At 60.8% G+C, this 25,673-nt stretch overlaps 1 protein-coding gene across 1 annotated transcript in view; it reads left to right on the forward strand.

Annotated features, from left to right (window-relative positions):
- Positions 1 to 9,839: 9,839 nt before the first annotated feature.
- NKD2 (NKD inhibitor of WNT signaling pathway 2) overlaps positions 9,840 to 25,673 on the forward strand; it is a 36,252-nt gene continuing 20,418 nt past the window's right edge. The window contains exons 1-3 of the mRNA XM_064375830.1: positions 9,840 to 9,864; positions 9,940 to 9,975; positions 10,130 to 10,209. Of these exons, the coding sequence (XP_064231900.1) occupies positions 9,840 to 9,864; positions 9,940 to 9,975; positions 10,130 to 10,209 (141 nt within the window). The remainder of the gene's footprint in view (positions 9,865 to 9,939; positions 9,976 to 10,129; positions 10,210 to 25,673) is intronic.

The following is a 25,673-nucleotide window of genomic DNA, read 5'->3' on the forward strand; positions in this document are numbered from 1 at the left end:
GAATGCCTGGCCCCACTGCCCACGGTGGGGAGCTGGACGTCCAGGGCAGGGAGGTCTGGCTCTCACATTCTGCAGAAAAGACTCTGTGTCCACCTGGGGCCCTGTGTGGGCAGTGGGGTCAGGGACACCTCGCTGCAATTCATTGTTCTGGCAGTGGGGTGGGAAGAGCCTCTTTTAGTAACTCCCAAAACTGCCACTGGAGAGGGGATGCTGGACGTGGCCAGCAAAGAAACGATAATACAAGGACTGCTCAGGTGCCCTGCAAGCAACAGGCTTGGCCCAGCAGGCGCCATTCAGACACGCGAGCAGGCCCCATTGGAGAATCCCAGAGAGAGGGGTCCCTCCGGCGCCCAGCTATACCAGCTCCACTCCACAGCTCGCCCAAGATGGACATGGGGACTTCAAATCGTGGTGTCCAGTTTTAACTAAACGAACTCCCCAGAAACTGGACCCATGACTTTATAAGGCTTTTGCTCAGGAGCCCTGGGCTGCAAGGAACATTTACGGGGTAGGTGGGCCCAGGCAAGGAGGCAGATGGAGGCAGCCCCTTGTGGTCTGGGTCTGCGCTGGGAAATGGCCAGCAGGATTCTTCTTAGAGGCAAGCTGGAGGTTTTTATGTCCTGGCTTGGAGGGAGGACTATACAATCCCCCTCAGAGACCTGGGGATGGAGGGACTGGACCCTTCCAGCCACCTGTGCTGAGCCCATCTGATGCCTTGTAAGGGGCTCCTAAGGGGCAAGAGGTGGAAGTCTCCTGGGCCATGCCCTGAACAGACACCACCCTTTCTGCTCCTTTGCAAAGATGACTCTCAGGATCAAGGAGCTGGTGGCCTGGTCCCTGCAGGAGGGAAGGGAGGGCCAGCTTCCTTCCCTGAGAGCTGTGGGAAGATGTCCCCCAGCCCTGGCCTTGGGAGAAATTCCCTAATCCTCATGGTGAGTGCCGTGCCTGGTCCCCTCATCTCTCTGGGGAAGAGGTGATAAATGCTGCTGAATTTCCCTGACTCAGGCACAGTCACTTACACATCCTTGTCACAACCTGGGCTGCAAATGCTGCACCACGCGTTCTCAGCGTGAGTGAGCGCTGTCTGTCTGGGGGAGCCTGCCGCCTGTGGACGCCCGTCAGGATAGAACTCGCAATCTGCCCTCCACTGCCTACCATGTGGTCCTCAATGGCCCCAGGCCTCCTCCTGCCAAGTACCCGCGGGCTTCTGTGCCCACTGCAATCTCATCGTAGTAACATTCATGATGTGGTGAAGACTTGAAGAAAAAGATGTTAAATGAGGGGATCTTTCCTCAAAGGAGAAAGCCCCTTTTGTGGGCTGAGAATTGGAGACTGAGGACTGGCTTGTTCCCTGAGTCCACGCCCACTGCTGCAAGGAAGATCCGCATGTGTTCCCAACCCAATCTGCCTGGTATCTGCGCCTGGGCACTGGGCAGGGGAAGAAGTGGGTCCTTGTTGCCGGGACCCTAGGGAGTCAGGCCACAGAAAGGGCCTCCCCCACCACAAGAGCTGCACGACCTGTTAAAAGGGCCGAGGCCCTGACTTGGAGGTAATGACAAAAGAAAAGAAAAAAAAAACATAAAAAAAACGTGGAGGCCGAGGTCTCCATCTTAAAGATAACTGGCTTTAGGCCAGGCTCAGTGGCTCACGCCTGTAATCCCAGCACTTTGGGAGGCTGAGGCTGGCGGATCACTTGACGTCAGGAGTTCAAGACCAGCCTGGCCAACATGGTGAAACCCTGTCTCTACTAAAAAAAAAAATTGCCGGGTGTGGTGTTGCACACCTGTAATCCAAGCTATTCTAGTGGCTGAGGCAGGAGAATCGCAAAAACCCAGGAGGCAGAGGTTGCAGTGAGCCGAGAGCGCACCACTGCACTCCAGCCTGGGCGATAGAGTGCTCCAGCCGCCTGGGCAACAGAGAGAGACTCCATCTCAAAAAAAAAAAAAAAAAAAAAAAAAAGGTAAGTGAGATAAGCAGCTTTGTGAGCCCAGGGCTGGGGACTGTCCTGGGTGGCTATGACGCGGTAGGACCAGCTTACCTGCTGTCCCTGGAAACTTGGGACTCGGGCAGGTAACAGTAGCCGTGTCTCAGCACTGCCCCAGGAACTCGGGACCCTAGGTGGGGAGTGGACAAGGGCACCTTCCTTCCTTCTCGGGGCTGATGGGCACAATGAAGTGCCTTCTGCATGCACCCAGGGTGGGAGGCAGGGCACTCAGGGGCGGCAGCAGGTGTCCCAGCAGGAGGGAGGACGCACCGTGGTGAGAACCATCAGGAGAAAGTCTGGCATTGCATGACCAGGCTGGAGAGGGGGAAGCCCCGGGGCCAGGCCACAGAGAGGCATCTCGAGGCCCACCAGGTGGCGGGGACATCCCTCAGGGAGCATTCACTGCACACCCACTGACAACACACACAAAGACATGCGGATTCTTCTAGAAGCAGCTCAGAACCACACAGGGAAGATGGCAGTGCAGTGGAGAAGCAGGACCCAAGGCTGACCACACTGAGCTGAGGGGAGGACGAGACTGAGCCCCTTCACCTGGAAGTGAGAGCAGCAACTCACTGCTGATTCACTCTCATTTCCAACCGGGAGAGGCTTTCCTCCAAGCCAGAGCTGATAAGATACAAAGACTAAGACGAAAACCCCAGGTCGGCATAAGATAAATATCACTAAATTACAGCGAGTGTTTAGGTGGAGAGGACCTCAATGATCACAATTGACTCCCACACACGTTTCTCCGCAGCTGGGCTTCCTTCACTACTCACTCAGATTCCAGGGTTATTTTAAAAATCATGGCCAGGTGCAGTGGCTCACACCTGTAATCCCAGCACTTTGGGAGGCCGGGACAGGACGATCACTGGAGGTCAGGAGTTCGAGACTGGCCTGGCCAACACGGTGAAACCCATCTCTACTAAAAATACAAAAACTAGCCTGGCGTGGTGGTGCACACCTGTAATCCCAGCTACCCGGGAGGCTGAGGCAGGAGAATCACTTGAACCCGGGAAGCGGAGGCTGCAGTGAGTCAAGATCACACCACTGCACTCCGGCCTGGGTGACAGAGTGAGACTTTGTCTCAAAACAACAAGCAAATCGCACACACGGGACTCCAGGAAGGCGGCCTCTCACATCACTGCCATCTGCCCGGCTACAAGTGATGGCCGTGTTTCGCCTGTGCACGGGTGTGTACGCCCAGGTGAGCTTCTCTCCTGCCCATGAATTGTGCCTTCCACCTGCCCCCGCTGCCCGGCCTGCAAGGCCCTTTTACAGACCTTACTTTACTTCGACTGATAAAAACCAGAAAAACCCCAAAACAAATGCCTACAAAACTGGGTGGGTTTTTTTCCTTCTGGGTCTCTAATCACAAATTTGCATGAAAGATTTGCACAAATATTTACCTGAAACTGAAAGAGGTGTTTCCTCAACCGTAAATCGTGGCCAGTGTGGGTCTCTTTGAAGCAATTTCCCTTGAGAAGCGCGTGGTTATTAAATTTAATAGTCGATGCAGATGATTCATCTTTCGGACACAGTCAGAATGATGGCTGAAGATAAATACACAATTATCCTTCTAAGTATCCAGTGGTCTGGCAACCTTCCAGGTGTGCCAGGAAACAGGTGTGCCTGCTTCAGATTCACCTCCCTTTTAATAGTTTTAACAGCCAATGTACCAGAGGTGATATCACAACGACCCTGTGATTCAGAATTAGTGTCATGGCAACACCTGGGGAGTGCGGGCAGCAGCTGAAATGCCAGGCACTCGCGTGTGGCCGCCACATGAACTTCTTGTTCACGTCTTGGAAGGAAGTCCATAAATGCCAAAGCCTGTGAGTCTGCAGGGAAACCCGGTGCCCGTGGGAGGCGCAGCCAACGCCTCAGGGGTCAGCACTGCTGGGCGGAGGCAGCACAGCCAAAGAGAGCTGGACGCGAACCACGCGGTCGGTGTGCAGGTGACACCGAGTGCATCCTGTGCACTTAAAAACACAGTGATCTATCCGCAAGTTAAGAGCAGGCACAGACGCACACAAAGGGGAGCACACGTCAACCCGGGTGCCATCCTCCTGCGTGGGGCCGATCTGCCAGGGCCAACGCAGCATGGGCAGGGCTGGGAAACAACCCCGTCAAGCGCTGTGAGACTGCGCCACAGTAGCGTTCTGTCCCATGTCAGGCACGCAGAGACCAGCCCGAGTGTGAATGTCAGTCTTGCCGGCCACCTCAGGTCCCGAGGCTCACAGCTTTTCTCGCAAGATAGGGACAAAGCTGGGCAGCAAAGAGGTGTGCGGGCTCCTCATGTGCGCCCATTTCAGCTCCAGCCGCAGCCTCCGGCCAAGACAGCGTCTTCCAAAAAGCTCCCCATGCCAGGGCACAAGGGGGCCATGTGGGTAACCCCCCAGATAGGCACCGAGGAATGAGAGCTAAGCAGACCCTGGCACAGTTAGGGCTTGAGGAACATCTCACTTTATAGTGTTACTACTCAGCTATCTCCTTTTATATAATCCTTTACATAATCATGTATTAGTTTATAGAACTAGGGCTTGACGAATCCCTTTGTATAATCCTCTACATATAATCATATAACAGTTGATAGTATGAGTGCCTAAAGAATATTTCCCTACATATATACCTATAATTATACCTTAGTTCATAATCGGAGGAATGCCTAGAGCAGACACAGTGCAGAGCATGATTTAAGGGAAAACAGTTACACCAGGACAAGAACCCATGGCCCAGGTGGCAGCGTTCAGTATCGTAAAGACACCCGCTGTATGGCAGGCTTGGGGCGAGAGCCACTCCTCCCGATAAAGGAGTTGTAGGACCTTGCTCCAGTTCTTGTGGAAGGCTGCCCTCAGACCGGCAATCCACCTTGGTGACTGTGAACTTTATCAGCTCTTGCTACTGTGCTGCTTGAAAAGCATCTTCCCATAGAAGCCACTGGAAGCTGCCAGAAGGTGGCGGTAACCCTGACAGCTCTGTCACTGCTGTGTGACTTAAAGCATCCTCCTATAAATCTTCTTAGAAGTAGTTTCCCATAGACAGAAGTATTGCACACTGCACCCTCTTCACTGCGCACGGCCCACCTTCAAGCCTCGGTGACCTAATGGGGGTGGACCCCTTACTGCACACGGCCCTTGCCTTCATGGGAACCCACCCCTTGCTGTGCACTGTCCACCTCCTGGCCTAGGTGACCCAATGGGGGTGGACCCCATGTTTTATTGCTCACGACCCTATCACTATCGTTAAAGATGACTTCACTCACTGCCCTGCCCCCAACCTATACACAATAAATACTCACGTTTCTGGACATTCGGGGCCTCGCCTGACTCCGTTCATAGGTGGCGTGGCCCCCCCAAGCCCAGCTGCGTTTTCCTTGTACTTCTGTGTCCTGTCTCTTTATTTCTCGGATCCTGCGCCTCAGCGTAGCATAAGGCTCACCCCACAACCCTGTGGGGCCCTCAGCCTTACAGGTCACGCCAGGCCTTCCAGACATGCTGCACCGTGACATCACGCCATGGACACCCAGCAACAGAGGACACCCCTCACTCCACGGACACACCTCACACAGGGACGCCCCTCACTCTATGGACGCCCCTCACACAGGGACGCCCCTCACACAGGGACGCCCCTCACACAGGGACGCCCCTCACACAGGGACGCCCCTCACTCCACGGACACCCCTCACACAGGGACACCCCTCACACAGGGACGCCCCTCACACAGGGACACCCCTCACTCCACGGACACCCCTCACTCCACGGATGCCCCTCACACAGGGACACCCCTCAGGGACACCCCTCACTCCACGGACACCCCTCACTCCACGGACGCCCCTCACACAGGGACACCCCTCTCTCCACGGACGCCCCTCACACAGGGACACCCCTCACACAGGGACGCCCCCCACACAGGGACGCCCACAAAACCGGACGAACCCGGCTCTCAGGACGGTGGCGTCGCGGTGGGAGCGGGTGAGGCCGGTGAGACTCCCGAGTCCGTCCCACCCCGAGAGCGCGCGCCTGTTCGGAGCCCGGGGTCCCGGGATGCTCCCGGTGGGGACCCGGCGGCGCCCGCGGAGGACGAGGAGGAGGGGCCGCAGCGCCCGCGTCTCCACCACGCGCTCCTGAGCTGCGGGCCGGGGCAGGGCGGACTCCGGGCGGTTCTTGTGGGTCCCGCGGCTCCGCCTCCGCCCGGAGACCCGGCCCTGGGTGAGATGGAGAGGCCGCCGGGGAAAGCTCCTCTCCGGGCCGGCTTCGCCCCGCGCGGCCGGTTGGACGTGCTGGGAACGGATTGTATCAGCGGCGACACTGTCCTCGGGGCTCCGCGGCCCAGATCGGCGGGGCGGGGACGGCTGTGGCCCTGGTGGCCACCTGCACGCTCAGATCGGAGCCCCCACACTGGGCGGCGCGGGCCCCGGGGGTCCAGGCTGCTCCTGGAGCCCAAGCCGCGCGGCAGCCGCTGGGCAGCCCCGGGGGCCCCGTGTCCCTTGCTCCGGCGGCCGTGGGCGCCCGTGGGCTGTCCCCGCGTGCACTGGCCTGCCCCAGCAGCGGCGGCTCCCACCGGAGGGTCCCAGCCATCTCGGGCGCACGCAGAAAGAAAGGCGAGGCGGGCGGCCGTGGAACCCGGGGACCGGGCGAAGTCCCTGCAGGGCTTCTCGGCAGAGTCCCCATCCCCCGGAGGAGGCGGCAGGTGTCTGCCCCGCAGACGCCCCGGGAGAGGACACTCAAGCTGGCGTCCGCACTGGCCCCAAGGCCTCCAGGGAAAGTAGACGGGTGCTCACGGCAGCCACCACTGAGGCAGCACCAGGAAGGTGTGGGGGGTCCCCAGCGGGCCCGCAGAGGGCAAAGGCGTGGGCACGCCAGAAAGGAAGGCCAAGGGGAGCAGAGGGAAGCCCCTCTTCGTGGAATGGCGGAGGCGACCAGGCTGCCCAGTGACGCAGACATCTTAAGGGGCTAGGTGATTGTGAACTGGCCTGGGGGTGGGGTCTCCGGGCCTGGAGCTGGTGACCCCGGCTCTGGAGCGACCCCAGGCGGGCTGTGCCCCCCTCCCCAGAGATGGTACGGCATGGGGGGCGGGGAAGAGTACAGTGGGCGTTAGGGGCATAGGGGCCACTTAGGGTTGCCGTTTGAGCTGAAAGTGGGGTCCAGATTCAGCTCTGCAGTGCCCCCCAACCCCCACTGTGGGGTCCAGCAGGCGGGAACACCCTGAGGACACTCAGGAGGTGAGGGTCAGGTGTGTCCTGCCAGGTGGGAGCTCCGGACCGTCTGGGAAGGAATGGGTGAATCGGCTGCTCTTACTCCCCAGCTCCTGCCCAGAGGAGCCCTGGGGGATCCCATCCCTCCGCCTCAGACGACTCAGAGGACTCTCAAGACACCAAGCCCACGTAGAAGGAGGGCACACAGCCCTGATCTGCCAGCAAGGGGGCTGAGGGTCAAGCTGTGGGCCTCGTGTGCTGGCAGCGTCCTGGGTCAGACACGTGGAGACACTCTGTACTTTAATGGGTGAATTGTATCTCAGTGAAGCTGTTAAAGAGAAAATGTAAAATCTTTGCCTGGTAACCCGAGTTCACTGGAATGCACAGGAGCTTCTGCTGTTTGGACTCTGCCTGTGCCTGGTTCCAGCTGCCAAGGTGGGTGCGAGGGCACGGCCGTCAGTGCAGGCCCAGCCTCACGGGCTCCTCCAGCCCGGGTGCTCCGTGGCGTGTGGTGTTGGTGCCACGGGTGCCCCCGCTCCATCTGCCCTCTCAGGACACTTCCTCCCCAGTCCCCTTGACATCCGCATTTAACAAGGACTGGAGCTCAGGCAGCAGAGGAGTGAGGCACAATGGCCCTTCCCCGCCTGGCTGGGGCACCTCAGCCAGCCTCCCACAGTGGGGCCTCCCCAGGGTCTTGGGAGGAGGGCCCATGCGTGTGTGAGGCAAGGCTCCCAGCCACACAGGGGTCACGAGCCCACCAGCAGATCTTCACCCAGGGTGGCTCACCAGTCCTCAGGTCGGGGCGGGACCTAGACGGGTGGAAAGAGCCGCGATCCGCAGGCCGTGCTACTTGGCCTAACGTGTAGTTAACAGCACCGTCATTGCCACACACTCATAGGACCCTGAGACCACAGGAGATGATGGCGTTACTTTCTAAGTTGGGAGTTAAAGACCACATGGGGTAGTGCGAGGGACAGAGGGGAGAGAGGAGGGGCTGGCAGAGCCTGGGAGGGAGGCCCCAGCCCTGAAGCTGGACGCCCGGATGCTACACCCAAGGGCACTCCCAGCCCAGCCCAGGCAGGGCCTGGCCGGATGCAGCCTTCTTCCAAGGGCCAGAGCCGTCCGCCTGCAGGAAGCGGCCCCTCCACTGGGGCTCCTCAGGCAGGACCACTCCCAGCAGGGTCTGTGCACCCTTGTTCACGCGCTCACCTGCAGCTCAGGTCCCGCGGACAGCTGACACGGGGCTCTGCCAGGCTCGGGGCAGGCTTCTGCTTCAGCCACCTGAGCAGCCTAGGCCTCTGTAAAATGGAGTGATGGCGGCATCTGCCCCAAGAATGGGAGGCAGTGATTAGGGTGAAAGGGCTCGGCTGGAAGTCAGCTCCAGACGGGCAGGTCGGCACCGGGCGGCTGCGGGGCCGCACTGCTCAGTTGAGAGACCGGGTTCCAGCCAGGGGAGTAAGAACAGAGATACCGGGTGGGACCTGCGCCAGCTCAGCGTAGGCCTGGCAGGGCGGGATCTGGGCAGGTGAGAGGTCCCCCACCACCAGCCGCGGAGCTCCACCTCCAGGTTCAGGACCTGCCCTGGCATTAGGTGGGGTCACTCACTGAGGTTGGAGACGTGTTGTGGGGGGCGGGGATGCTGAGCTTGCTCTTGGAAGGCTGGGGAGAGAATGTATCAACGCGACAGGGCTTGGCAGGGAGGAGGTTCGGGGGAGGGAAGCCAGAAAAGTCCCAGAAACAGGAGCAAGCTGGGGTTCCAGGAGGAGGGGAGGGAAGTTGGTTCCTCTGAAGGTCAATAGGGAAGAGAGCCCTGGGTGCCTAGCCAGGGTAGGAGGCGGGGAGGGGGTCCACGGCAGGGTCCTAGGGGAGGGGTCTCCAGAGCCACCTGGAGGAGCTTGAGATGAGGCCAGGGTGGGAGCTCAGGCCACTGAGTTGGACACGTGGAGAAGGCAGCGCAGGTGGCCTGGCCGGAGGCTCCCACACCCTCAGGGCCCAGGTTGGCGGAGATCCTGCCCAAACCAAGGGCGAAGCAAGCGGGTGCAGGGCCCCTCCAGCTGCGGAGGAGCAACGATCGTTCTTCATCCATGTGGGGCGCCACGGGAGGGCGGGGATCTGGTCCTGCACGTAGACCCCGCCCTGGGCTGCCCACACCCCCACCCCCTCCCCCGCAGCCAAGGGAGGCGGGTCCTCCCCTTTAACGGGAGGGGCCCTCAGGCTCCTCTGGAACTGGGGATCCCTGACCCAGGACGGCCTGGGGAGGGGTCGGAGCTGACTCCCGCCAGGCTCCGCTGCAGCCCCTGACCGCCCTCACGGGTGGCTGGGCCGGGTCCTCGCCGCTCTGGGGACTCTGGGCCGGGGGCCGGGGGCGGGGCCGCTGCGCTGCGGGAAGCGGCCGCCGGGGGCGCTGCGGGAGCCGCGGTTAAAGCCCCGGAGCGGGCGCGCGCGCTCAGAGCGAGTCGGGCCGCCGCCCCCCGCGCCCCGCGCCCCGCGCCCCCAGCCTCCGCCCCGCGGCTGCACCTGGCGCGCCCCGGCCCCCGCGCGGCGCAGAGCCACATTCGCTCACCGCCGCCCGAACCCCAGCTTGCTCGCCGTGCACGCGGCCCCGGCTCCGGAACTCAGCGCTGCACCTGAGCGCGGGCCCGGCGGGGCGCGGGGGCCATGGGGAAGCTGCAGTCCAAGCACGGTGAGCCGCGGGCCGGGGGGCGGGGCGGGGGCGCGGGGCCGCCTCTCACCGTCGCTTCCTCTCCCCGCGCCGCAGCCGCCGCCGCCCGCAAGCGGAGGGAGAGCCCGGAAGGTGAGCGGGCGGGCGGGGGGCGGGGGCCGCGACCCGGGCCGGGACCCTCGGAGCCCGGAGTCCGCGCGCGTCCTGCCTGGAGCCCGCGGGGCTCACGGCGCGTCTCCTTCCCTCCTCCGTGCGGGTTTCCCGTGCGTCCGCCCCCGGCCCGCAGGGGACAGCTTCGTGGCGTCCGCGTCCGCGAGCGGCCGCAAAGGCGCGGAGGAAGCGGAGCGACGCGCGCGGGACAAGCAGGTAGGCGGCGGGGCGGCGGCTGGGGTCGCGCTGCGCACCTGCCCGGGGCAGAGAGTGATGTCGGAGCTGTTCCTCGAGTCACACGGGGACAGACGGGGCGTGGGCCGCCATGGCCGCACGAGTGACTTAGGGGCCAGGAGAGCTTGTCCCTCCCCGGCCTCCAGGACGTCTGGGGGTCCCATGGGGCGAGGCCTTGTGGGTGTCCCGTGCTGGGTGGTGGGTGGGGGAATAGGAATTCCTGGTCCTAGGCTGGAGGCGGGGTGGGGACTCCATGTTTCGGGCTGGAGGAGCTGGGGAAGCGCAAGGGGCTGGACCTAGACGTCCTGTATTGAGGGTCCTGGGGAGCACGACTGCAGCACCCCAGCGGGAGGAGCTGGGGGACGGGCATCGCTGGCCATCGCCTCCGTGCTCGCTCAGCAAACATGGCCAGAGTCCGAGGCGTGGTGCCTCCCATCTCTGGGAGGGGTGACCACAGGCGTGCCAGAGTCTCAGGAGACAGGGACATCTGCACAGCTGGCGCCACCTAGACTGCAGGGCTGGCTCAGGACCCAGGTGGCCCTGAGGGTGGGTGAGGAAAGCGCTATGTCTAGGAGCGGAGAATCGTCCAGGCCTGGGGCCCTGGAGGGACCTGGGGTGAGTGTTTGCTGAGGTGAGAAAGCTGACCTGAGACGTCATCGATGTCAATATGAACTGGATCTGTGTAGACAGCCCCACCAGGTGGCCAGGCCCCCACCTGCCCCCTGCTTCCTCTCCGCTGTCCCCAGAGGTCCCCAGACACAGAGCACGCCGGGTACGCAGTCAGCTTCCTTTCTGGAAGGTCATTGTTCTGTCAATTGGTCAAAAAAAGCGTTGTGTGTTCAGAGACATTTTCTCTAGCTCTGTCTAGAGAAGGGGCTTAGGTTTGCTTGGAAATTAACATGCGGTAGAGTTAGGATTGGTGCTTCCTGAGAGTGACCGTCTAACACCGGTGATGGTGGGATGCATGCTCTAAGGTACAGAGACTTGGCTGGTCCTGTGAGCCTTTGTCTGGGATTGGGAGACCAGGGTGAGGCCATCCAGGGAGCTGCCCTGCCCGTGGGTGATGAGGTCTGTGAAGCTCTGGAGAGCAGCCTGTGAGGGATCCGGAGTCCCTGGGGTCACGCGTGGTGAGGATGAGTGGTGCCATGGCCCCTGCGCACTTGTGTGGCTGTTTTTAAAGTGTTAGTGACTGTGGGGAGGATGGCTCCAGTCCTGAGCACAGGCTGCCGCGCACCCTCGCCCTCACCGCCTGGTCTGCGGGACCAGCTTTAATTTTCCTGGTGCTCCCTGAGGCTGACAGAAAACGGTTCTGAAGACGAGAGTCACTGTTAATTGGAATGTTGCTGTGAACAGAGCACGGACTTCCATTAAGCAGCCCCGAGGAGGATGCACAGAGGCTAACCCCAGAGGCAGCCTTGAAGCGGACACTCCTCACAGACCCACCTGTGCATCAGGGAGGCTGTGGCCCTGGAGGGCTCTTGCCCACGTCTGCAGGAGGCAGCGGGCACAGCTCTGATTGGCCCATCTATGGCAGGTCCGAGCTTCCAGGATGCACTCACAGGTCCCGCCCCCGTGCCACAACCGTTCTGAGTGTGCCCACATGGCGCCTGTCTCCCAGAAGGAGGCAGCCTCACAGGGAGCCGGGATGGCTGCAGCCGTAAGACCTGCTGGCTCGGGCCAGGGCCCAGGCCTTCACCTGCCCTGGCTTCCGGCAAACTCCCTGCCCTCAGCACGGCCTCGCTCACAGGAACCGGGAGCTCAGCCCCATCATGTGGCTTGGTGTCTTCTGACTGGAGCCAGCCACAGTGCCCCAGACGCTCACACGCCAGCAGCTGGCCCTCCCCCAGAGGCAGGGGTGGGGCTGCCCCTTCCCGGTCGCTGGGCACCCAGGAGCCACCGCCCACCTGTCCTCTGTGGGGCCAGAGGGCTGGATGTGCCAGTGGGAAGCCCAGGTCTCAGTCAATGGGAGCCGCTTCTTGTAGAAGATCCTGGGAAATTCTTTATGGCTTCATGGGCAGTGTGCACACCATGGCATCAACACAGAAGCGGGGTGGGGGCAAGATACACATTTGCAGGAGGGACTCGGGCCGGCGCACGTGGCACGTGGGACGAGAGACGAGGCAGCGTGGACCACACTCTGCTCGGTGCTCCACCACGTGCCACGCAGAAAGAGAGGCTGTCGGTGCCCCAGCCCAGCCAGCTCTGCATTTGGGGGTGCAAGCCACCCCAACATGTCCAGGAGAACGGCAGCCTCCAAAGGGAGCAGGGGCGCCTGGGGACGCCTCGGGCACAGACTCCGAGGGCCGACCTTCTGTCTTCTGTGACCCGCGTTCCAGGACCCTGTGGGCTCGTGGGGCTGAGGCCCACGTGGGGCCTTGTCAGAGCCGACGGCAGCTGCGGGGCATTGTACCCACCCTTTGCTTTCTCTTTGGTGCCCTCTGTGTGCCCGGCCCTTGGATACAGGCATTCGTGTTCCTACCCTGGTATGTGGCCGGGCTGTGCGGCGATGCTGGCACAGACATCCACAGAGGGTCCTGCACAGAGGAAGCGGAAGGACATTGCCAGGCTACCTGCCATCCGCCCCCCTGTTGTGGAAGGCGTCGAGGTCACCTCTGGGCACGCAGCCGATGGCACCTGATGCCCAGCACCTGAGAGTCATGGGATGGGCCAGACACCATGTGTGTAGTCTCGCCCCAGCCTGGCTTGGGGCCACCGAGGGCCATGTGTGCACCTGAGTTGTCCTTCACCAAGTACGGGCATTCTCCATCCCATAGCTAGGGCTCCGGGGTGGTGAGTGAAGAGGCTGCTGCCCATGCCCGGCCGTGAGGCTGGGGCAGTGGATCCGTGCTGGCCATGGTGGAGGCTGGAGGCTGGCCAGTGGCATGGTGCTGCCCGCTGGGTCACTGTGCCTGGAAGCGCAGGCGTGTGTTCTCACAGGCAGCCGCTTGGCTTCACGTTGGCCCCTGTGTCCTCGAAGTACGCTATGAGTGCATCCTGAGAAGCTCGCGTGTGGGCAAGGCAGGTGTCTGGATGGAGGCCCTGGAGCACAGAGCATCCCTGCCACGGGGCCTCGGGCTGGAGCTGGGGGTTTCACAGACGAAGTCAAAGAAAGAGCCCCCAAGACCACGAGTAGCTGTCACCTGGGGACTTCCAAAACAGCGTCCTCAGGCTAAACTGCCCATTTTGCTGCAGGATGAGCTGAAGTTTGAGATTTCCGGGGGTGAAAGGAGACGCGTGGCTGCGCCTTGCCCTCCTCACCGGCTGAGCCACCTCGGGACGCCTGTGCCACCCTCTCCTCCTTCCTTCCTACTGTGGCCGAGTCATTTGAATTCCTTGGAGGTTTTCATCTTGTTTTGGCTGAAGAGCTTACATCTTTCTGTTTCTTGAAAAACCCAGGCTGGTTTGCAATCCTCAGAAACCAGCCATCAGCCCTGCAGCTTCGGGCCGCCCTGCGCCTGCTTTAGGCGGGTGTGGGTCCATCAGACGCGTGGCATGTGCGACTCCTGAGAGCCGCGGGAGCTGCGGCTGGTGAGGGCTGAGGCGGTCGTGCCAGGAAGGGCAGGACTGTCTCGAGTGCCGTCCGCGAGTGCGCTTGTGCGCGTGTGTGCACTGGGCCCGCCTCACGCCTCCTGTGCGAGCAGCCAGGTGCTGGCGAGACTGGAAGTGAAGCTTCGTCTGCCTCATACGAGCGCCTGGCTCTCCTTTCCCCCCCGGGTGGCCACCGCTTGTTCAGAACCGGCTGGAGCAGGCAGCAAGTCCATGGCCGCCTCAGGTCCAGGCCCCGACGAGGTTGGGGGGAACGTGCACCGTGCCACTGTCCTCCTGCCTAGGCTGCGGTCGGGGGTTCGGCTGTTTCTGTTACTCAGGAAGCCAGGAGTCTGGGCCAAGGGCTCCTGCCCTCTACGCCTGCTGCGAGGCCAAGGGACACCCACCTGGTTGGCCTTGACCGAGGCAGTGAAGGAAGTCCTGGTCAAAGACCACAGTTGGGAGCCACCATGTGGCCGTTTTACATGTGACCCCCTCGCCAGCAGCAGGTCTCTGTCATCCCATCGTAAGCAGAGGCAGCTTGTGGGGTGGCTCCGCAGCCTCTGGACCCGGTGCCGCCACTCACAGCATGGCCACGGCCCTCATGTCTGGGCCTCCCCTTCTCCTGGAGGCACATGGGCTGCCTGCTTCCCCTTGTCCTTCGAAGAAAGACAAAAGGGACAGAAGGACCTGGGACGGTAGCTGGCACAGGACTGCTCCATGCTGCACAAGCCGGGCAGCAAGGGCCACCTGGAGAGCAGTCCCCTGCAGCCGGGCCCCTTACTGTGCCTTCCTGGGCTTTTGCCACACGTGCCGGGGTGCTCCAAGCCAGAGGGGTGCATCAGGCCGTGAGTTCGCACCAAGATGCCATGGGCCCGCCCCGTCCTACGCACCGGTCGGAGCTGTCGACGAGCTCTCACGGGTTGGCAGGGCCTGCAGCCTCCCGGTGTGGCTGGGTGTGGTGGGAGCAGAGGTCAGTGGGTGGGAGTGGGGTCACGCTCTCCTTGTAGAGAAGAAGCCTCTGGCCTCCCAGCTGCTGGTCTTGAGTTGGCAAAGGCACACTTTATGGAAGCAACAGTTCTCGGGGCCAGGCACACCTGGATTTGGAGGTGTCCAGCCTACCCCAGAATCTGGAAAGCTACCCGCCGAGTCACTGGGTCCCCGGAGTTCTGAAGGCTGAGCCCCGTAGCCTTCCTGCCAGGCTCTCAGACAGATGCCTGCATCAGAAAGTCCCTGGGTTATGACGAGAGGCCTGTGACACCCCAGGGTGTTGTTGGGGAGCCTGGGAGGCCCACAGCAGCCCCTGCGTGGGTGAGGTCAGCTATTTGGGGCGGCCCTGCCCGCTCATGCCGCTACAGGCACTTCAGGGTGGGCTGCTCCCAGCAGGACTGGTTCAGCCTGGAACCCGAAGGGCCTGTGTTTCGTCCTGGGGCACGCGTGCCCGGAGGGTTCCTGTGGCTCCGTCCTCTCATGGGTCTTACCAGCCGTGGCCCCTCTCCTGTTAGACTTGCCTTCCTGAACATGGGAAGGGGTCCCGAGCCCAGGATCCCTAATCGGTTCCCTGCCACCTCCTGAGCCATCGTCTGTCACAGATCATGAATGTCAGTCGTCCCTGCAGGTTCAGGAGGAGCCCTTCCCACGGGGCTGCTGGGTTAACGCTGGAACCGTGGGGAGCAGATGAGTGATGTGTGGGAGAGGTCGCCCAGGTAGCAGGATCCCCCACACGCCGGACACTCCCCAGTGTGCCGTGGCCTGCTGGGGCGGAGCTGGTGGAGCTGGTGGTGCTGGCCATGAGGGACACACAGCGCTGGCCTGGGTCAGCACCACGGCTCTGGCCACCGCCTCAAGGCTGCGAAGCCTGGACCTGCTGGGACCCTGATCCGCTCTCACGGTAAGCTGCACCCATGGAACGTTCATCAGCTTTCATCTTGGCAAATACTTGGCAGGGCACTGTCTGGCAGCCTTTCATGCCAGAGTTAAACAAATTGGATCTATTCGATCCCGTCCTCGCAGAGCTGATGGCCAGGCCTCGGCAGCTGGAGGGGGAGGATTTGGTTTCCTTTTGTTCTGCAGAGTCTTCCAAGGAAATTGTAAATAGTTTTGTGGTCTGAAATCAGAGAAGCTAAAAAGCATGAAGTACCGTAATAGAAAAATTCAAGGCGGAGATTATTGTAATGATAAGTGTCTTGCTGGATTCGGACTGAGAGCCTGGCCAGGGGCTGATGGGAATGGGGTCCCCGCCTTCTGTCTTCAGTGAGGTTCCAGAGCACTCACGTCGGTGGATGGCAGGACCCTCCATGGCTCCCACCTGCCCTTAAGACCATGGTTCTGCGTGGACGTACCTCCAGGATGAGGCCCCGCATCCGCTAAGGGGGAGGTGACAAGAGCTACAGCTGCTTTTGGATAACGGAGCCCACCCCATCCTCATTCCCACACAGGATAGCAGAGCCCACCCCATCCTCATTCCCACACAGGACGGCGGAGCCCACCCCATTCTCATTCCCACACAGGATAGGGGAGCGCACCCCATCCTCCTTCCCACACAGGATAGCAGAGCCCACCCCATCCTCCTTCCCACACAGGACGGCGGAGCCCACCCCATTCTCATTCCCACACAGGATAGGGGAGCCCACCCCATCCTCCTTCCCACACAGGATAGCAGAGCCCACCCCATCCTCCTTCCCACACAGGACGGCGGAGCCCACCCCATCCTCCTTCCCACACAGGATAGCAGAGCCCACCCCATCCTCCTTCGCACACAGGATACCGGAGCCCACCCCATCCTCATTCCCACACAGGATAATGGAGCCCACCCCATCCTCCTTCCCACACAGGATAGCAGAGCCCACCCCATCCTCCTTCCCACACAGGACGGCGGAGCCCACCCCATCCTCATTCCCACACAGGATAGCAGAGCCCACCCCATCCTCATTCCCACACAGGATGGCAGAGCCCACCCCATCCTCCTTCCCACACAGGATAATGGAGCCCACCCCATCCTCCTTCCCACACAGGACGGCGGAGCCCACCCCATCCTCATTCCCACACAGGATAGCAGAGCCCACCCCATCCTCATTCCCACACAGGATGGCAGAGCCCACCCCATCCTCATTCCCACACAGGATAATGGAGCCCACCCCATCCTCATTCCCACACAGGATAGGGGAGCCCACCCCATCCTCATTCCCACACAGGATAGGGGAGCCCACCCCATCCTCATTCCCACACAGGATAGCAGAGCCCACCCCATCCTCATTCCCACACAGGATAGGGGAGCCCACCCCATCCTCATTCCCACACAGGATAATGGAGCCCACCCCATCCTCCTTCCCACACAGGATAGCAGAGCCCACCCCATCCTCCTTCCCACACAGGACGGCGGATCCCACCCCATCCTCATTCCCACACAGGATAGCAGAGCCCACCCCATCCTTATTCCCACACAGGATAGCAGAGCCCACCCCATCCTCATTCCCACACAGGATAATGGAGCCCACCCCATCCTCATTCCCACACAGGATAGCAGAGCCCACCCCATCCTCATTCCCACACAGGATAATGGAGCCCACCCCATCCTCATTCCCACACAGGATAGGGGAGACCACCCCATCCTCATTCCCACACAGGATAGCAGAGCCCACCCCATCCTCATTCCCACACAGGATAGGGGAGCCCACCCCATCCTCATTCCCACACAGGATAGCAGAGCCCACCCCATCCTCATTCCCACACAGGATAGGGGAGCCCACCCCATCCTCATTCCCACACAGGATAGCAGAGCCCACCCCATCCTCATTCCCACACAGGATGGCAGAGCCCACGCCATCCTCATTCCCACACAGGATAATGGAGCCCACCCCATCCTCATTCCCACACAGGATAGGGGAGCCCACCCCATCCTCATTCCCACACAGGATAGGGGAGCCCACCCCATCCTCATTCCCACACAGGATAGCAGAGCCCACCCCATCCTCATTCCCACACAGGATAGGGGAGCCCACCCCATCCTCATTCCCACACAGGATAATGGAGCCCACCCCATCCTCCTTCCCACACAGGATAGCAGAGCCCACCCCATCCTCCTTCCCACACAGGACGGCGGATCCCACCCCATCCTCATTCCCACACAGGATAGCAGAGCCCACCCCATCCTCATTCCCACACAGGATAGCAGAGCCCACCCCATCCTCATTCCCACACAGGATAATGGAGCCCACCCCATCCTCATTCCCACACAGGATAGCAGAGCCCACCCCATCCTCATTCCCACACAGGATAATGGAGCCCACCCCATCCTCATTCCCACACAGGATAATGGAGCCCACCCCATCCTCATTCCCACACAGGATAGCAGAGCCCACCCCATCCTCATTCCCACACAGGATAATGGAGCCCACCCCATCCTCATTCCCACACAGGATAGGGGAGCCCACCCCATCCTCATTCCCACACAGGATAATGGAGCCCACCCCATCCTCATTCCCACACAGGATAATGGAGCCCACCCCATCCTCATTCCCACACAGGATAGGGGAGCCCACCCCATCCTCATTCCCACACAGGATAATGGAGCCCACCCCATCCTCATTCCCACACAGGATAATGGAGCCCACCCCATCCTCATTCCCACACAGGATAGCAGAGCCCACCCCATCCTCCTTCCCACACAGGACGGCGGATCCCACCCCATCCTCATTCCCACACAGGATAGCAGAGCCCACCCCATCCTCATTCCCACACAGGATAGCAGAGCCCACCCCATCCTCATTCCCACACAGGATAATGGAGCCCACCCCATCCTCATTCCCACACAGGATAGCAGAGCCCACCCCATCCTCATTCCCACACAGGATAATGGAGCCCACCCCATCCTCATTCCCACACAGGATAATGGAGCCCACCCCATCCTCATTCCCACACAGGATAGCAGAGCCCACCCCATCCTCATTCCCACACAGGATAGGGGAGCCCACCCCATCCTCATTCCCACACAGGATAACAGAGCCCACCCCATCCTCATTCCCACACAGGATAGGTGAGCCCACCCCATCCTCATTCCCACACAGGATAGCAGAGCCCACCCCATCCTCATTCCCACACAGGATAGGGGAGCCCACCCCATCCTCCTTCCCACACAGGATAGGGGAGCCCACCCCATCCTCATTCCCACACAGGATAGCAGAGCCCACCCCATCCTCATTCCCACACAGGATAGGGGAGCCCACCCCATCCTCATTCCCACACAGGATAGCAGAGCCCACCCCATCCTCATTCCCACACAGGATAGGGGAGCCCACCCCATCCTCATTCCCACACAGGATAACAGAGCCCACCCCATCCTCATTCCCACACAGGATAGGGGAGCCCACCCCATCCTCATTCCCACACAGGATAGGGGAGCCCACCCCATCCTCATTCCCACACAGGATAGCAGAGCCCACCCCATCCTCATTCCCACACAGGATAGGGGAGCCCACCCCATCCTCATTCCCACACAGGATAACAGAGCCCACCCCATCCTCATTCCCACACAGGATAGGGGAGCCCACCCCATCCTCATTCCCACACAGGATAGGGGAGCCCACCCCATCCTCATTCCCACACAGGATAGCGGAGCCCACCCCATCCTCATTCCCACACAGGATAGGGGAGCCCACCCCATCCTCATTCCCACACAGGATAGCAGAGCCCACCCCATCCTCATTCCCACACAGGATAGGGGAGCCCACCCCATCCTCATTCCCACACAGGATAGCAGAGCCCACCCCATCCTCATTCCCACACAGGATAGCAGAGCCCACCCCATCCTCATTCCCACACAGGATAATGGAGCCCACCCCATCCTCATTCCCACACAGGATAGGGGAGCCCACCCCATCCTCATTCCCACACAGGATAGGGGAGCCCACCCCATCCTCATTCCCACACAGGATAGCAGAGCCCACCCCATCCTCATTCCCACACAGGATAGGGGAGCCCACCCCATCCTCATTCCCACACAGGATAATGGAGCCCACCCCATCCTCCTTCCCACACAGGATAGGGGAGCCCACCCCATCCTCATTCCCACACAGGATAGGGGAGCCCACCCCATCCTCATTCCCACACAGGATAGCAGAGCCCACCCCATCCTCATTCCCACACAGGATAACGGAGCCCACCCCATCCTCATTCCCACACAGGATAGGTGAGCCCACCCCATCCTCATTCCCACACAGGATAGCAGAGCCCACCCCATCCTCATTCCCACACAGGATAACAGAGCCCACCCCATCCTCATTCCCACACAGGATAGGGGAGCCCACCCCATCCTCATTCCCACACAGGATAGCAGAGCCCACCCCATCCTCATTCCCACACAGGATAGGGGAGCCCACCCCATCCTCATTCCCACACAGGATAACAGAGCCCACCCCATCCTCATTCCCACACAGGATAGGTGAGCCCACCCCATCCTCATTCCCACACAGGATAGCAGAGCCCACCCCATCCTCATTCCCACACAGGATAGGGGAGCCCACCCCATCCTCATTCCCACACAGGATAGGGGAGCCCACCCCATCCTCATTCCCACACAGGATAGCAGAGCCCACCCCATCCTCATTCCCACACAGGATAGGGGAGCCCACCCCATCCTCATTCCCACACAGGATAACAGAGCCCACCCCATCCTCATTCCCACACAGGATAGGTGAGCCCACCCCATCCTCCTTCCCACACAGGATAGCAGAGCCCACCCCATCCTCATTCCCACACAGGATAATGGAGCCCACCCCATCCTCATTCCCACACAGGATAATGGAGCCCACCCCATCCTCCTTCCCACACAGGATAGCAGAGCCCACCCCATCCTCATTCCCACACAGGATAATGGAGCCCACCCCATCCTCATTCCCACACAGGATAGCAGAGCCCACCCCATCCTCATTCCCACACAGGATAACAGAGCCCACCCCATCCTCATTCCCACACAGGATAATGGAGCCCACCCCATCCTCCTTCCCACACAGGATAGCAGAGCCCACCCCATCCTCATTCCCACACAGGATAATGGAGCCCACCCCATCCTCATTCCCACACAGGATAGCAGAGCCCACCCCATCCTCATTCCCACACAGGATAGCAGAGCCCACCCCATCCTCATTCCCACACAGGATAGGGGAGCCCACCCCATCCTCCTTCCCACACAGGATAGCAGAGCCCACCCCATCCTCATTCCCACACAGGATAGCAGAGCCCACCCCATCCTCATTCCCACACAGGATAATGGAGCCCACCCCATCCTCATTCCCACACAGGATAGCAGAGCCCACCCCATCTTCCTTCCCACACAGGATAGCAGAGCCCACCCCATCCTCATTCCCACACAGGATAGGGGAGCCCACCCCATCCTCATTCCCACACAGGATAGGGGAGCCCACCCCATCCTCATTCCCACACAGGATAGCAGAGCCCACCCCATCCTCATTCCCACACAGGATAGGGGAGCCCACCCCATCCTCATTCCCACACAGGATAGCAGAGCCCACCCCATCCTCATTCCCACACAGGATAGGGGAGCCCACCCCATCCTCATTCCCACACAGGATAGGGGAGCCCACCCCATCCTCATTCCCACACAGGATAGGGGAGCCCACCCCATCCTCATTCCCACACAGGATAGCAGAGCCCACCCCATCCTCATTCCCACACAGGATAACAGAGCCCACCCCATCCTCATTCCCACACAGGATAGGGGAGCCCACCCCATCCTCATTCCCACACAGGATAGGGGAGCCCACCCCATCCTCATTCCCACACAGGATAGCAGAGCCCACCCCATCCTCATTCCCACACAGGATAGGGGAGCCCACCCCATCCTCATTCCCACACAGGATAATGGAGCCCACCCCATCCTCCTTCCCACACAGGATAGCAGAGCCCACCCCATCCTCCTTCCCACACAGGACGGCGGATCCCACCCCATCCTCATTCCCACACAGGATAGCAGAGCCCACCCCATCCTCCTTCCCACACAGGATAGCAGAGCCCACCCCATCCTCATTCCCACACAGGATAATGGAGCCCACCCCATCCTCCTTCCCACACAGGATAGCAGAGCCCACCCCATCCTCATTCCCACACAGGATAATGGAGCCCACCCCATCCTCATTCCCACACAGGATAGCGGAGCCCACCCCATCCTCATTCCCACACAGGATAGGGGAGCCCACCCCATCCTCATTCCCACACAGGATAATGGAGCCCACCCCATCCTCCTTCCCACACAGGATAATGGAGCCCACCCCATCCTCATTCCCACACAGGATAGCAGAGCCCACCCCATCCTCATTCCCACACAGGATAATGGAGCCCACCCCATCCTCATTCCCACACAGGATAGGGGAGCCCACCCCATCCTCATTCCCACACAGGATAACAGAGCCCACCCCATCCTCATTCCCACACAGGATAGGTGAGCCCACCCCATCCTCATTCCCACACAGGATAGCAGAGCCCACCCCATCCTCATTCCCACACAGGATAGCAGAGCCCACCCATCCTCATTCCCACACAGGATAATGGAGCCCACCCCATCCTCATTCCCACACAGGATAGCAGAGCCCACCCCATCCTCATTCCCACACAGGATAGCAGAGCCCACCCCATCCTCATTCCCACACAGGATAATGGAGCCCACCCCATCCTCCTTCCCACACAGGATAGCAGAGCCCACCCCATCCTCATTCCCACACAGGATAATGGAGCCCACCCCATCCTCATTCCCACACAGGATAGCAGAGCCCACCCCATCCTCCTTCCCACACAGGATAGCGGAGCCCACCCCATCCTCATTCCCACACAGGATAATGGAGCCCACCCCATCCTCATTCCCACACAGGATAGGGGAGCCCACCCCATCCTCCTTCCCACACAGGATAGCAGAGCCCACCCCATCCTCATTCCCACACAGGATAATGGAGCCCACCCCATCCTCATTCCCACACAGGATAGCAGAGCCCACCCCATCCTCATTCCCACACAGGATAGGGAGCCCACCCCATCCTCATTCCCACACAGGATAATGGAGCCCACCCCATCCTCATTCCCACACAGGATAGCAGAGCCCACCCCATCCTCATTCCCACACAGGATAATGGAGCCCACCCCATCCTCATTCCCACACAGGATAGGGGAGCCCACCCCATCCTCCTTCCCACACAGGATAGCAGAGCCCACCCCATCCTCCTTCCCACACAGGACGGCGGATCCCACCCCATCCTCATTCCCACACAGGATAGCAGAGCCCACCCCATCCTCATTCCCACACAGGATAGCAGAGCCCACCCCATCCTCATTCCCACACAGGATAATGGAGCCCACCCCATCCTCATTCCCACACAGGATAGCAGAGCCCACCCCATCCTCCTTCCCACACAGGACGGCGGATCCCACCCCATCCTCATTCCCACACAGGATAATGGAGCCCACCCCATCCTCATTCCCACACAGGATAGGGGAGCCCACCCCATCCTCCTTCCCACACAGGATAGCAGAGCCCACCCCATCCTCATTCCCACACAGGATAGGGGAGCCCACCCCATCCTCATTCCCACACAGGATAGCAGAGCCCACCCCATCCTCCTTCCCACACAGGACGGCGGATCCCACCCCATCCTCATTCCCACACAGGATAGCAGAGCCCACCCCATCCTCATTCCCACACAGGATAGCAGAGCCCACCCCATCCTCATTCCCACACAGGATAATGGAGCCCACCCCATCCTCATTCCCACACAGGATAGCAGAGCCCACCCCATCCTCCTTCCCACACAGGACGGCGGATCCCACCCCATCCTCATTCCCACACAGGATAATGGAGCCCACCCCATCCTCATTCCCACACAGGATAGGGGAGCCCACCCCATCCTCATTCCCACACAGGATAATGGAGCCCACCCCATCCTCATTCCCACACAGGATAGCAGAGCCCACCCCATCCTCATTCCCACACAGGATAGGGGAGCCCACCCCATCCTCCTTCCCACACAGGATAGCAGAGCCCACCCCATCCTCATTCCCACACAGGATAGCAGAGCCCACCCCATCCTCATTCCCACACAGGATAGGGGAGCCCACCCCATCCTCCTTCCCACACAGGATAGCAGAGCCCACCCCATCCTCCTTCCCACACAGGACGGCGGATCCCACCCCATCCTCATTCCCACACAGGATAGCAGAGCCCACCCCATCCTCCTTCCCACACAGGACGGCGGATCCCACCCCATCCTCATTCCCACACAGGATAATGGAGCCCACCCCATCCTCATTCCCACACAGGATAGCAGAGCCCACCCCATCCTCATTCCCACACAGGATAGCAGAGCCCACCCCATCCTCATTCCCACACAGGATAGTGGAGCCCACCCCATCCTCATTCCCACACAGGATAGCAGAGCCCACCCCATCCTCCTTCCCACACAGGACGGCGGATCCCACCCCATCCTCATTCCCACACAGGATAATGGAGCCCACCCCATCCTCATTCCCACACAGGATAGCAGAGCCCACCCCATCCTCCTTCCCACACAGGATAGGGGAGCCCACCCCATCCTCCTTCCCACACAGGATAGCAGAGCCCACCCCATCCTCCTTCCCACACAGGACGGCGGATCCCACCCCATCCTCATTCCCACACAGGATAGCAGAGCCCACCCCATCCTCATTCCCACACAGGATAGCAGAGCCCACCCCATCCTCATTCCCACACAGGACGGCGGATCCCACCCCATCCTCATTCCCACACAGGATAATGGAGCCCACCCCATCCTCATTCCCACACAGGATAGCAGAGCCCACCCCATCCTCCTTCCCACACAGGATAGGGGAGCCCACCCCATCCTCCTTCCCACACAGGATAGCAGAGCCCACCCCATCCTCCTTCCCACACAGGACGGCGGATCCCACCCCATCCTCATTCCCACACAGGATAGCAGAGCCCACCCCATCCTCATTCCCACACAGGATAGCAGAGCCCACCCCATCCTCATTCCCACACAGGATAATGGAGCCCACCCCATCCTCATTCCCACACAGGATAGCAGAGCCCACCCCATCCTCCTTCCCACACAGGACGGCGGATCCCACCCCATCCTCATTCCCACACAGGATAATGGAGCCCACCCCATCCTCATTCCCACACAGGATAGGGGAGCCCACCCCATCCTCATTCCCACACAGGATAATGGAGCCCACCCCATCCTCATTCCCACACAGGATAGCAGAGCCCACCCCATCCTCATTCCCACACAGGATAGGGGAGCCCACCCCATCCTCCTTCCCACACAGGATAGCAGAGCCCACCCCATCCTCATTCCCACACAGGATAGGGGAGCCCACCCCATCCTCATTCCCACACAGGATAGCAGAGCCCACCCCATCCTCATTCCCACACAGGATAATGGAGCCCACCCCATCCTCCTTCCCACACAGGATAGCAGAGCCCACCCCATCCTCATTCCCACACAGGATAATGGAGCCCACCCCATCCTCATTCCCACACAGGATAGCAGAGCCCACCCCATCCTCATTCCCACACAGGATAGGGGAGCCCACCCCATCCTCATTCCCACACAGGATAATGGAGCCCACCCCATCCTCCTTCCCACACAGGATAATGGAGCCCACCCCATCCTCATTCCCACACAGGATAGGGGAGCCCACCCCATCCTCATTCCCACACAGGATAGCAGAGCCCACCCCATCCTCATTCCCACACAGGATAGCAGAGCCCACCCCATCCTCATTCCCACACAGGATAGGGGAGCCCACCCCATCCTCATTCCCACACAGGATAACAGAGCCCACCCCATCCTCCTTCCCACACAGGATAGCAGAGCCCACCCCATCCTCATTCCCACACAGGATAGGGGAGCCCACCC

The sequence above is a fragment of the Aotus nancymaae genome, unplaced genomic scaffold (assembly GCF_030222135.1).
Source record: "Aotus nancymaae isolate 86718 unplaced genomic scaffold, 86718_ANA_hifiasm-v0.15.2.pri h1tg000014l, whole genome shotgun sequence".
NCBI lineage: Eukaryota > Metazoa > Chordata > Mammalia > Primates > Aotidae > Aotus > Aotus nancymaae.